The sequence below is a fragment of the Trichomonas vaginalis genome, chromosome I (genome assembly GCF_026262505.1).
Source record: "Trichomonas vaginalis G3 chromosome I, whole genome shotgun sequence".
Taxonomy (NCBI): Eukaryota; Parabasalia; order Trichomonadida; family Trichomonadidae; genus Trichomonas; species Trichomonas vaginalis.
In genome coordinates, this window is record NC_067203.1 from 13,080,029 (window position 1) to 13,093,200 (window position 13,172).

Consider the following 13,172-nt stretch of genomic DNA (forward strand, 5'->3'; position numbering starts at 1 on the left):
TACAACTAATTGTTTATGCTTTATTGTTTGTCATATGATTCTATGAAGAAAATAATTTTGTGAATTTTTTACGGCTTGACATTGAACTATGGAGGAATTGAAATTATCAGCGGATGTTGATCAAGAAGCACCATATCAATCAAGCAGCAGTAGGTCTATGTATATTGTGAACAAGCAAATTGAAAAAATTGTTCGCAATATTCAAGATGCTCATGATAAATTGCTGCCTCTCTCTTTAAATCCAAATATTTTCATAACACAAGATCAGATCAAGAAATTACATATGCCTACATTCGAATCAATACGCGAATCCATAGAAACAATGCAAGCTTTTCTAAAAGTCCAAGAAACCGGAGAAAATTCAGAAAGTTTGCATAAATCTGAAAAATCAGATCAATTCTCTTCTCTTTTCCATCGTTTTATTGATCAAACTCTGACTTTATTCTCGATCGGAGCATTTCCAATTAATCAGCTTAATCCACATATCATCGCACTTGCCAATCTTCATTTAATGTACTTTAGGATGGTTAAAAATCCGGAAATTCCAATAGATAAAGAATTTTTCTTATCAACATGGTCCGCTCTTAACCAATTATTCCTAAACATGAAAGGTATTATCCGCGAAATTGACTTCGGCTGTTACCCACCTCAATTTGATGAATTATATCGAATTCTTTACTTTTACGTTCAAAATGATCAAAGAGCAGCGCCACTAGCAGAAGATACTGGTGAAGCGCTCGAGGCTCTTAAGCGCCAACTTTTGTTCTTAAATTCTGTTTCAGAACCAACAATTTCAATTTTGAAAGATACAAAATTCGTTTTAACTCATTATATTTACGAATTCGACCAGCTCAAAGAATACGTATTAAATCAAACCCGCAATTTACGTCCAAATGACATCAATCAGAAAGCTCAAATCAATAATCAGCTTCGTGTTATTATTAACTCAGCAATTTCAGCATTCGAATTAATAGAATCAGCCACACATATCGAAAACATCATACAATCTCCAGGATTTGTCTTTTACAACGAGATATTCGAACAACCTGGATTATTAACGACTGTTGTACAGCAAGCAATGGATTTCATATCCGTTGAAGTCAAATCTTTAATTTCTGCTGGCGTAAAAGCCAATGCAACGCATCTAATTCAACTTTCCAAACAAGTTTCAGAATCATTACGCACGGGAACACTTGATAACGACTCATTGAAGGACTTTATAAGGTCTATTGTCGAATACGATCCTTCTTCCGACGCTTCTGAGAGGCAAATCATACAATACTGTGAAAGAGCATTAAATACTTACTTACAAGGCCGAGACCAGCCACAATCCATCATCATTGCTCGTTCCCATCTCGAGAACTTCAAGAGGGCCAGGGATAAAAGGATTGTTTCCTCAGAAACAGCTTATCAAAAATTTTGGTCGCTCTTTCTGTTCCAATCCAACATCTGCGATCCAAATCTCCAGGCATTTAAAGACGTAAACAACATGTTGTACGACTACATTCACAAAAATTTGGTAATTAATGCGTTGGTTCAGCATCTCCACGATGTAGCGCCTCTTATTGAAGAATCTATACGCGAAATCAATAAGTCACCATTCCAGGAGTCATTCAGATACGCTATTACTAAGCAGAAGATGGCAATTGACAAATTAATTCACATAATCAGTAAATGGAACTACGATTTCTCAAATTCGACCACGAAATCGCAGTTTATCAAATTACTGCATTTGTTCTTCCAGTTTTGTTCCGTAATTTTGAAGAATGCGGAAAAACAAGCGATAGTTGAAGGAGTAACCTTAATGTTGTCATATTTCCCACCTCCTTCCATTGTAAGAGAGTCAATAAACCTCAACGCTTCTGTTTCGGCCCTTTCCAAGCAAATTTCCAAAATTTTGGGAGATTTTGTTTTGACGAACGAGACAACAGTTGATCTTTGCCAATTACCGATACCTTCTGTTGACGACAAGAACGTTACAGAGGCTACAAGACTTGCTGAAGTTTCATTATACGATATAAGGAAATTGAACATGCAAATTGAAGATGTCGTTTACATGTTTAAGTTTATTAACTTATATGAGTATTTCTATGATAATTTCAGCGCAAAATGTGGAAGTCAATTTCCAAATAATTATTCTTTCACAACTATTGATAGTTATGCCTTCAACGTGTCGGTAGACTTCATTACACCAATGCTGCATATTCTTGGCTCACCAACAATCAAAACAATCCTTAATTTGAACTTATTAAAACATATCTTGGACTTTTTCGCTTCAATGTTTTGCGGAGACATGCCACGTGTTAAAAGCGAAATTATGTCAATTGTTCCATTGATTCCCCATCTAGATTTCAGCGAAATAACTTATTCCGCGATTACGAACATTCCAAAGATCTTTATCTATCTTCTATCGAAGGAATCTGCTAATCAAAAGCTATTGGCCAATGTTATGGACCTTCTGATGCTCTACAACATCGCATCAACTCCAATTATCGCATCTTTTGTTTCCGGAAACGTTTCTGAGTTCAAGAACGAATCAGAAGTTTTTCTTGTTCACGCAGACTCAATAGATCACGAAATGGGAATAATTTTCCGAGATATTTGGTCGGATGTAACTTTCTTTGCCTCCCACATCACCGCAGTATGTAATTTAGCCAATGCCATGGAGCATGCACTCAGTGATGACCTTCCGATTCAAACTGTGACCCGGGAAAGACAAATTTCAAAATTACATAATTGTTTCCAGCTGAATATGTATCTCAGCTTCTCCATCGCAGCGCAAGGACTCGTAGAGCGTGGAATAGTAAGCGAAGAAAGCTACGCCGACTATGAAAACACTCTTCGAATTATTGCGAACTCCAGAACTAGTGCTTTTGAAGATTTACCTGATCGTGGCTTCGAATACCTTAAGAAGTTCTATTTCACACTTAGAGAACAGCTCTTCCTCTCTCCTACAGGACCAATTGAAAGCTGTGGCCCAAGTTTAGTCTCAAAAATCGCAGCTGTCATTGCAGATTCCAAATGCGGAATTTCCAAGGACACAGCTGAGATACTGAAAACAATAACAGCAAAGTTACACGCGATAAAGAGCAAAGAAGACCGTTGGCAACAAGAATCTTTGTGTTACGATATCAAAAACTCGTTAATTCTTTTACATTCAATTTTCAAAGGCGATGACAGAATCGTTGATTGCCTTAAAGAGCTTGAATACGTATTAGAAACAGTATCAATGATATTCAACGCACAAAGATTTGCTTTCATGGTCGATTTGTTCTTGGTAAGAGTTGCTTGTTCAATGAGATTGTTTGTTCCGGAAATTTCGATGTCTCCAACGATTCCTTCCGACGAACTCGAACATGAACCAGAAGAATTCCCTCCTATATCTCCTTTCCTTCAGGATTACCCGCAAATCAAATCAAAACTCAATAAATTGTTTGAGTTTTCACAGGGAAATGATGAAGTCAAAAATATTTTGACAGAAATTTCAGGTGAAGTGAACAAAGTCTTTGAAATTTGTCTTGAAAACTCAGCATTGGGAGACAACAACGATGTTAAAGATGTAACAGAGAGAACTAAATCAATGATGGAAGAAGAGAAATCGATGAGACAAGAATTGAGCCAATTAATGGCGAAATTACAACAATTGTCTCAAAAAGAAAATTCGGCAAAACAGAAAGAAATTGATCAACTGGAATCCGCGTTCACGAGATTGAAATCTGTTACTGATTCAAGAGATTTAGTACTTGACAAAATCAAATCTTGCGAGGCAGAAACGGAAAGGATGAGACAAACAAAGAAAGAATACGAAAAAATGAAGGAAAGATACTTGAAATCTTTGAGCGAAAGTGAAACAGTACAAGGAGAAAATGACAAGAAAGAACAAAATGGAGATGAAAGAGTAAAAATTGCTGATCCTGCTGTTGTAGAAATGTCTCAACAACTGACGAATTTGATGGATGAAAATAATTCGTTGAGAAAACAATTAAATGAAGTCAGAGGTTTGTCGAAGTCTCAGAGCGGAATGACAAAGATAATCGTCAAGGAAGATATCAGTAAATTGTCTGAGAAAAGAGATTTGCTAAAACAAGAAATTGCTTCTGTCAAAAGTGAAGTGATAATGGATAACGAACAAAGAGCGATAGAAAACGATGAAAAACTGTTTGACAGTTTTGATCCAATTCGTATTCCGCTGAGTGACGGAAAAGGATTCACTCCGGAAGTCACTGAAAGAGTTGAGCACTTGATTTCGCTTTTGTTCGCTGCAAAACACGCAAATGACAAGATTTTCTTGGATGCTACAAAGATTGAATCTCTCAAAAAGAAAGATGAATGATAATATATACTATGAATAAAAAAAATATTTAATTGTATTATTGAAAAATAAAATTCAATGCTTTTTTTATTTCACTCCAAAATTAACTTTTAACTTTTAAATTAGTGATAAAACTCTCAATAAGCTGTAAATTAGTTGATTTACCACAACCACTTTCTCCAACAATGGCAACAGTTGTATTCGGCTCCACAACAAAGTCTAAGCCGTTCAATGCTGGTTTTTCAGTGCTGCGTACTTGAAAACAAAGTTCTTAAACTCAATTCTGCCTTCGACATGATCCAATTTTCTTCCTTGATCTGAATATCAATTTTTAAGTACCTGAAATAAGTTGCAGATAGAAGATTTGTCAATGCTAAATGATTAAAAACATAATAATGTCTCATACCAACGCTTTTTTTCGTTGTCTATAGCACTCTATTGAAAAGTAAATTCTTTGGATTTAACAACTATAATACAAATAAAGATTTATATATACATAACAAATAAAAATACATAAAAAAGTATCTTTCAAACACTTGCCATTGAATCAGTATTTGGCTTTTTGCGAGTTAATTTCCTGATTGGTTTGATCCAAATGATGAGATCTAACAATAAGATTGTTAAATCATTTGCGCAGTAAACATACATCATTTTAACGCAGTCATCTTTGTTTGTCAAGTAATAAATAGCAAAAGAGTATATAATATAAAAAGCACCTCTTGTTAAACTTGGAGATATGGCGGTTTTCGAGTAACTCAAGCATTGTAAAAGTGCTGTTACAGATTCGTTAATTGCTGTTGTCCAATTAGTATAAAACGGAATTGGAAGCATTTTTACACTCAAATCAAGTGACTTCGAGTCCCTCAACCAAATTTTTGCCACATATCTGGGGAAAAATACAATAATTGGTAACAAAACAAGCTGGAATATCAAAGTAAGGCCAAATGTGCTATAATATATATGTAATAATCGATTATCATTGCCTGATCCGTGCGCGTAGCTTCCTGTTCCCAACATTCCTTGTCCAAAGGAGATTGAGAAGCAATTTACGAGTGGTTGTAGCTTGAGAAAGATTGAGTAGACTGGTCCGCAGTATTGTGTGATTCCTTGTTTGGATGCAGCGTTCATCATCAAATTGATAAGAATAAGAGGAGGAAAAACGCCAGCAATAACGTTTAGAATGTATGGAGAAGCTATTTTAAGACTATCGTATGTTTCTTTAATTGGTTTTTTGACTAAATTTCCCCATTTAATATAATCATTTAATTTTCCGCTGAAAATAAGTAACGAAAGAACAATTCCTGGTAATGCTTGAGATATTGCAAATGAAAATCCGGCGTATTTAAACGGAATTTTAAGCCCAAAGAGTAAAGCAGGGCCAAAAACTCCGCAATTAAGAGCAAATGCAGTAAGTTGCATCAGCCCAGAGAGTATTGAACGACCTTCTGATTGTAGTGTTCCACATGAAAGTTGAAATGTCGAAATTAGTGGCATTAAACATAAAATAGGGATTAAGTAACTGCAAGCTTCTTTGGACATTGCAGGTGTGCATCCCATGAATCGTAGTAAAGGATCTGATATAAAGTAAAAGATGACTGGAATAATTATTGAAGATACAAACGCAAGACGATAAAGATCAGCTGTAACTTGGGCTGCAAACGAAAATCTATCTGCTCCTATAAGTGCGCTTGTTTTGGCGACACATGCTTGGCTGAAATATATAGCAACAGACATGCAAAGATATCTAATTGTTGTTGCAAAGCCTACAATAGTTACTTCAGTTTCGGTAAAAGCTTTTGAGATTAAAAGCAAATCAATGGCATCATGTATTGCAATGCCAAGCATATAAATTAAAGGCCCGACACTCATTTCTAAGAGAGTCATAAAGGGAGAATGAGCCTCATAGCGAAGTTGTTCTTTCGAGAGGCTCCTCGTCATTTTTGGCGTTGTATAATCGGTTTTAATTGCGTTGGGATCGAAAAGAGGTGACTTCATAAATAAAAAGATTTTGTAATGCGATCAAAAAGGCCTCAAAAAATATTCATCTCTCAAAAAAAGAATCTTTCGATACAAATCAAATTGTCACTTTAAAAATTTAATAAGTGTAGTTTGTAGATTTAAAATGAAATCACCTTAATTTTTTGTAAACTTTTGATTTTTGATTTGATAGTAATCAATGTAATTTCATTAAGCATAGTTAGTATTGTGCTATTCTATATGAAATATTGTGTTTTTGCAAATAAATAATTCTTATTTATCAAAATCATTCCCCAACATAACACATTCTAGCAATTCACTTCTAAAATCTTGGTTTATATGTATGTGCGATTTGAAACCGAATTACGATTCTTAAATTAAGTCTTTTTCTATCAAAATATTAAAAGAAAACTTTATTTCGGATCGCTTCCTAGTAGTCCATGATCCCATCCAGTTAGCAAGATATTACATCATAATTGTTTGTAATAAAATTGGAAATTATAAATCAAGATAACACAATATTCCTAGCGTTGTACTATCTTTATGCATTAGATATTAGTGTCGAAACTAATCAATATCATTTATCTGTTTTGTGTCGACATTTAAATTTTTTCATGTCTGATCAAGACATTGATACAAATAAATATGATAAATTGAGAAGTATCTACAAATACTACATCGATTCACATATTGCGCTATATCAGTTGAAAACGGAAAATGTCGAAGAATTAGCATCGATTTACGAATTAATTAAAACAAATTTGATTGATTCAAAGAAATATCAACCACAACACATTATAATATCAATTTTAAATATTATTCCGTATAATAACCGCTATCTAAAGTCATACTTGCAACTTGCGAAATTCGTATATGGTGATTACAATGTTACAAAGGTCACAGATATTTCACATATTTCTAACTGCCTGTTTTATAATGAGTATGGAATTAGCTTAAGTGAAGATAAAAACATGGTAAAAATTAGAATTAAAAATATTGATCTTAATGCAGAAAATACGATTACCAGAGCTATTATGGATAATAACAAAGAAAAATTAATCTTCTTCACGGAGGTAGATGGATTTGATAAAAATCAAACGTTTTATAGCAGTTTATTTCCAGATTACAACGAACATTCATTACTTGAATTATGTTGTTACTACAGAGCAGTTGATTGTTTCAAGTTATTAAGATCGAAGTTTAACTCAGAGATCACTAAAGCATGCCTACAATTTTCATTTTTAGGTGGAAATCAAGAGATCATGAGTGAATGTTTGAAATATCACGTCCCAGATAACAATTGCATGAAATATGCAATTATTTCGCACAATATTGATTTTGTTACATTCTTGATGAATGAGTACAATATGGAGATCAATTTAACATATTGTGCAGAGTATAATAATCTTGAATCATTTTTAGTTTATTTCGATCAAACCAATGATATTGACAAATGTTTTATTTATTCACCGTTGTTTAATATTCCATCACTTTGCGAATATTTCCTTTCACTTGGTGTAGATATCAATGTAGAAAATGACGATGGAATTACTTCTATTGATATGGCAATATCATCCGATCATATAGAAATAGTTGAACTTCTTCTTTCACATGGCGTAAATGTAAATGCTAAAGATGGAAACGGAGACACACTTCTTGATGTTGCAAAAGAATATCAATGTAAAGAAATATATGAACTTCTTCTTTCACGAGGTGCCATTAACAATTCATCTATAAAGGCTTTTAAATGTTGTTAATGTAATCAAGGTTAGATTCATTTATTTGTGGGTCCAACATTTTAAATGTGATGTCACTTTCGGTATACACTATTATTACATTTCTAATTAATAGTAAATTTTTACACTGAAAAAAAAAATAATAATAATAAACAACTACTTTTTCGACTTTAAGATACACGATATCATCGAACGGTATTAGAGTAAACAATCAAATCTTTTGCATGTGAATTTTTATATCACAAATTTCACATAAAATTTCCATCAAAATGAAATCTTCAGAAAAATTTGAGAAGAATTCAAATTTATATTCTGGAAAAAATGTCGAAGAACCTACCTAAAGTCATATTTCTAGGAACGTCGTTTGTAGGAAAGACTAGTCTGCTCTCTTCTCTAAGAGGAATAAGAAATATCGCTCATAAGCCGACATCTGTAATGGGTGTATTTCAGGTCCAAGGGCAAATGAATGGACAAACGTTTGATTATCTTTATTGCGATACATGTGGTCAAGATTCTCTTAATAGCCTTCTTCCGATGTATATCAGAGGCTCTCAAATTGCAATTTTGGTTTATTCAATTACTGATAAAGCTTCGTTTGGAATGATCAATAAATACATAAATACAGCTCAATCTTATGAAAAAGATATAACATTTATATTGGTTGGAAACAAAATGGATTTAACAGAAAGAGAAGTTGAATATCAAGAAGGATGTGATCTTGCAGATAGTTTAGATATTCCATTTTATGAAACAAGTGCAAAAGATGGTACTAACATTGAAAATCTCAAATCAAAGATTGAAAGAACTGTCTATGAGAAGAAAATAGAGCCTATTAACTCTGTTTCACTCAATTCTAGTGTAAAAAGAGGATGTATGTGTAAAAATTAAAAAAAATATTTTATTAGTAATTACATTGGATTCCTTTGTTCATATTTATAATAGTTCCATATTTTGTTTAATATTTTATATGGTAAAATGTTAAAAACCTTGTAACAGATCAGATTTAAAAACCTATATTCAGATTTTAAAGATTTTTTAAGAAATTATGTGGATCTAACTGGAAAGACGTATATCATTCATGAAAATCAAGAATATTTGCTGAATCAATCATAAAAGTGACAAAAATTTTGATAATTACTAAATGATAGATCCACCTTTATTTTATGACACACTATCCGCATCAGATCAAATTGAATACTCTAAATTGCGAGAAAAACTCAGTAGTTCCTCACTTAGACATAAAAGAAACGTAAGTGTAAAATTATTCACTGATTTACTCGAAGTTATCAAATTTTTCTGTGTCAAAAATACAGAGGCTGACGAAAAAAGATATCTCGTATGTGGAATTTGTTGGTTAGACGATAGTAATATTGCAATTAATACAAATCAATTGAAAGCATTATTTGGCGTATCGAAATCAATGATTAATAACAGCTTCAAGAGCATGGGTTTCGAAAATGAGCAAAAATTCATTTCAACAAATCAAAAATTATTTAAATTCATTCCTCTTCTTAAAAGCCAGCCACTTACCGCTAAAAAATGGACTGTAAGGCATAAAGAGAAAGAAGGTTGCTGTGGACATTGCGGTACAAGCGAATGTACTTGTAACCATGATGAATCCTCCTCTAAAAAACATTCCTGCTGTTGTAGCGGTATTGGAGCGAACTTCTCTTGTCCTTGTTGTCATCCACTTTTTGGATGCACTTGTGGTGTTGTTTCTCCCGCTGATTTAATCAACCCTGACGGAACAATCATCCATAAAGAGTGTAACTGCAAATTCCCAGATGATTCATACGAAATGGATGTCTCCACTTGTAAATGTGTTCATCCTGTCTGGACAACACCAAATTGTCCATTACTTAACTAAATCTGTATAGAGTATATTATTGTAATGTAAAATTAAAAACATTTATTTGTAAATTTTCTAGGTAAAGCTCATATTTCTGATATTTTATTCAAAATTATTTGATAAATAGCAAAATAAGCAAATAAAATTTGTATACAATTGATGTAAAGTATTAATTTATTAAAAATATGAGAAATTTTCAAAAAAATTAATTTTGTCACTTTTTCTAAAAAAATAATGTTTGATGAAACATATTCAACGCAACTGACATTCAAACTGACTAAAGATACACCGTTTCATGGTCCAACTCAAGGATATGTAGATTTGCATCGATTTTCTTTAATTGATGATTATCCAGATTTTCAAGGACAGCGCGTAATTGTATATGCAACACTAGACACAGTCGCAAGATCAGGGAAAGACCTTCACGTAAAAATTTCCATTGCTTCTTTAATTTTAGGAAAAGATTACGAATCAACAGCTGATTTCAAGATTAGTGCCAAAGATAATGTAAATGTTACAGTTGAAGGACCCGATGTATCAATACAAATGTTATATTCACAGTACGAGAATTAAATTTTCCATCAAAAAATTCGTTATTTATCTGATCAATTTGCATTGGATTAGAATCTTTGATTTATTTATACTATCTTAATAAAATGTTTGCATGTATTTACTTTTCATGTTTTTTTTTCTTGTTTAAAATATTGCCCGTATTTTTTATTTTCCTTTTTCAATTTTGAGAAAATGACGTATTGATTTTTAATCAATCTAAATAAAAGTGACAATGTCGAGTTTTGTGCAGTGGAATTTTCGTGATGAATATATAGATACTATGCTTGTTCACTTTGTTTATAATCAAGATTTCGAGCGTTCAGATGAAGCTAATATTAAACTTTTAATTCTTTCGCATCAATTTGCTCATAATGGATTTCCTGCAATTTATGTTGACAATCCTCCACCTGATATGGCTCAAAGGAATGTACCGGGTGTTTTAGTATTTGATTTTTATAAAAAAGGCATTGGAATTCCAAACTGGTCAAAAGTTACAACAATTGATTGGATTATCGAACATGATTTGGAGCCAAAATTGTGGATTTTATTACAGAGAGCATTGACATTAAAATTATATTACGAAAAAATCGATCAAGACTGTCTTTATTTTTCATCTTACATTCTCGTTCCGAAATCGAAAAATTGGCCCATACCATCACTATATAGGATATATCCACTATTCAGAGCCCATAGAATTTACATTAGAATTACATGCGAACTAATTCCTTCGTTATGTGTCGAATTTCCACAAGTACCACCAATAAATAGCTTCATTCTTGTACCACCTAACGAACAACCATACAAAATCATATCAACTTACGGTACAAAATTAAAATTAATTTCTCCCATCAAAGATGACTACAGAACAATCGATATTACAATTACAAAGTTTGTTCTCGTAGCAAATCCTCCACGTTCCTTACAACTTTTCTTTTCTCCAGAAGAAAATGAGCCAATTAAGACTTCAACAAGGGTTTTTCAACCTCCAAAGACAGATGAGAGCGTTATAGAAGAATTCTATTCGAAGATCAAACAAGAAAGTAAAGAAAACTCTAAACCAACCCAAATTAAAAATACATTTGAAACAATTTTGAACGAAATTGCCTCAAATGATGAAGAACTATCCCATATCAAGCAGTCATTCAACAGATGTTACGAAATACCTATGTCCATTGAAGAAACGAATTTACAATACCAAGGAAAAATTGTTTATTCGTTAAATTTCAATCCTCACATTTTCTGCAATTCCTATGCCCCATCAGACATCCAAGCATCACTCTCCGATGCTCATATCCAGCAAATAGACACTCCTTCGACAATTATCAGTCGAGATGGAGGAAATTATTCTGAAACCGCGTCAACATTAATAAACACATGGGAAGACAAAAAATGTTCACCTGTTTACGGTCAGAAGGATGGTTCTTTCATCATATTCTATGAAACTTGTATAAGTAAGAACGCAATAATTACATTCTTCGACCAATTAACTCATCATTATTCTCATTTCGGTTTTGGCAAAATGACACTTTTTTCTCAACAACCGGGATTGAATGAAGTGAGTTCTGGCCAAACATTTGTTGCCGCCGCAGAGTTCTACAAGAGGAATGAGCTTGTTTTCCACAGAGAACACCACGTTTTCGTTTATTTGGTGACGAAATCTTACGAAATGTCAAAAATTGACGGAAATTTCGGTTATGTCAATTTTACTGAAAATGACATTCAAAACTCCACGGACAGTGACATTAAGATGCGTGCATTTGAACTATATGCAACTCTCCGGGGAATGCAAGATTCACCATTTGGCAGAATGCAAAATTTCCAAATGGAACCACCTGATTTTTTGTTTGGATTCAGATATCAACCACCTTTTGTTTTGAACCGAGAAAACCAACATTTATCAATTCACATTGCTTATAATCAGAGAACGTTTGACTCTGTTTGGGTTGATGACATCGGATCAGCTATGACTAGGTGGTATGTTCCAAACAATTCCGCAATTATCCACGCGATAAGTAGTATATGGGATTTATGTGAGAATCGAGGAATTGACGTTGATTTCAACATCATTTATGTATATGAGTATGTCACTGAAGACACATTTAGTAGTTTGATGGAAGAGATTAGGAATAATACCAAAAACTTAGAATCAGTTATTTCTGTTTATACTGTTTATCCTTCTCCTTTTGTTCAGATTTCTATCCAATCTGATTTGTCTATGATTAGAGATACTGCTGATATGATTATTGAGACAAATTACCCTGAAATAATGAATCCAGGAAAAGAAATGTATAATCCAAATAAATGTGCATTTGTTGTAACACAAAGAATGCAAACTTATCAAGTTTGTTCTCTTAATAATCCAGGATTCAATAATTTCAGTAGATTTGTTAGACAATTGTCAAGATTATCTTGGCTTTCCGCAAAACCGAACTTTCCTCAGAGAACTTCATCATTGCCACCTCATATTTTAAGAATTTTGATGCAATCTGATACTGATGTGTCTGTGTTCACAAGATTTATCTTTTCTCCAGATGCTGCTAGTATGTAACAGTATGTTTATGATATATAGTTTATATTATTTTTGTTTATATTGTAAAAATCAAGATATATTTTCTATTTGTATTACAAAAAAAATGTGATAATATTTTTTCTATATGATTTCAATACCAAAGAAAAGAATAACTCTGTTTAACAATGTAGTATTTATAATACTTTTATACATAATAGTATAGGTTTGATACTTTTT

The 13,172-nt window shown here is 32.8% G+C and overlaps 6 protein-coding genes across 6 annotated transcripts; 5 read left to right on the top strand and 1 right to left on the bottom strand.

The window, feature by feature from the left end:
• Window positions 1–86: 86 nt before the first annotated feature.
• TVAGG3_0978420 (uncharacterized protein) lies at window positions 87–4,350 on the top strand (the record flags this gene model as incomplete). The annotated part of the gene is made up of 1 exon (XM_001329108.1): window positions 89–4,333. One exon carries the CDS (start codon window positions 89–91, stop codon window positions 4,331–4,333), a length of 4,245 nt encoding a protein of 1,414 aa, XP_001329143.1.
• A 490-nt stretch (window positions 4,351–4,840) lies between these two features.
• Window positions 4,841–6,307, bottom strand: TVAGG3_0978430 (multidrug resistance protein YPNP-related family; the record flags this gene model as incomplete). The annotated part of the gene is made up of 1 exon (XM_001329107.1): window positions 4,841–6,307. The coding sequence occupies one exon, from the start codon at window positions 6,305–6,307 to the stop codon at window positions 4,841–4,843; it is 1,467 nt and encodes a 488-aa protein (XP_001329142.1).
• A 592-nt stretch (window positions 6,308–6,899) lies between these two features.
• On the top strand, window positions 6,900–8,242 carry TVAGG3_0978440 (protein of unknown function (DUF3447); the record flags this gene model as incomplete). Its single annotated transcript, XM_001329106.1, has 1 exon — window positions 6,904–8,046. The coding sequence occupies one exon, from the start codon at window positions 6,904–6,906 to the stop codon at window positions 8,044–8,046; it is 1,143 nt and encodes a 380-aa protein (XP_001329141.1).
• Window positions 8,243–8,340: 98 nt separating this feature from the next.
• On the top strand, window positions 8,341–9,910 carry TVAGG3_0978450 (transcription-initiator DNA-binding domain ibd family; the record flags this gene model as incomplete). The annotated part of the gene is made up of 1 exon (XM_001329104.1): window positions 9,167–9,892. One exon carries the CDS (start codon window positions 9,167–9,169, stop codon window positions 9,890–9,892), a length of 726 nt encoding a protein of 241 aa, XP_001329139.1.
• Window positions 9,911–10,108: 198 nt separating this feature from the next.
• Window positions 10,109–10,447, top strand: TVAGG3_0978460 (uncharacterized protein; the record flags this gene model as incomplete). Its single annotated transcript, XM_001329103.1, has 1 exon — window positions 10,109–10,447. One exon carries the CDS (start codon window positions 10,109–10,111, stop codon window positions 10,445–10,447), a length of 339 nt encoding a protein of 112 aa, XP_001329138.1.
• A 211-nt stretch (window positions 10,448–10,658) lies between these two features.
• On the top strand, window positions 10,659–13,030 carry TVAGG3_0978470 (uncharacterized protein; the record flags this gene model as incomplete). The annotated part of the gene is made up of 1 exon (XM_001329102.1): window positions 10,659–12,974. The coding sequence occupies one exon, from the start codon at window positions 10,659–10,661 to the stop codon at window positions 12,972–12,974; it is 2,316 nt and encodes a 771-aa protein (XP_001329137.1).
• Window positions 13,031–13,172: the final 142 nt, after the last annotated feature.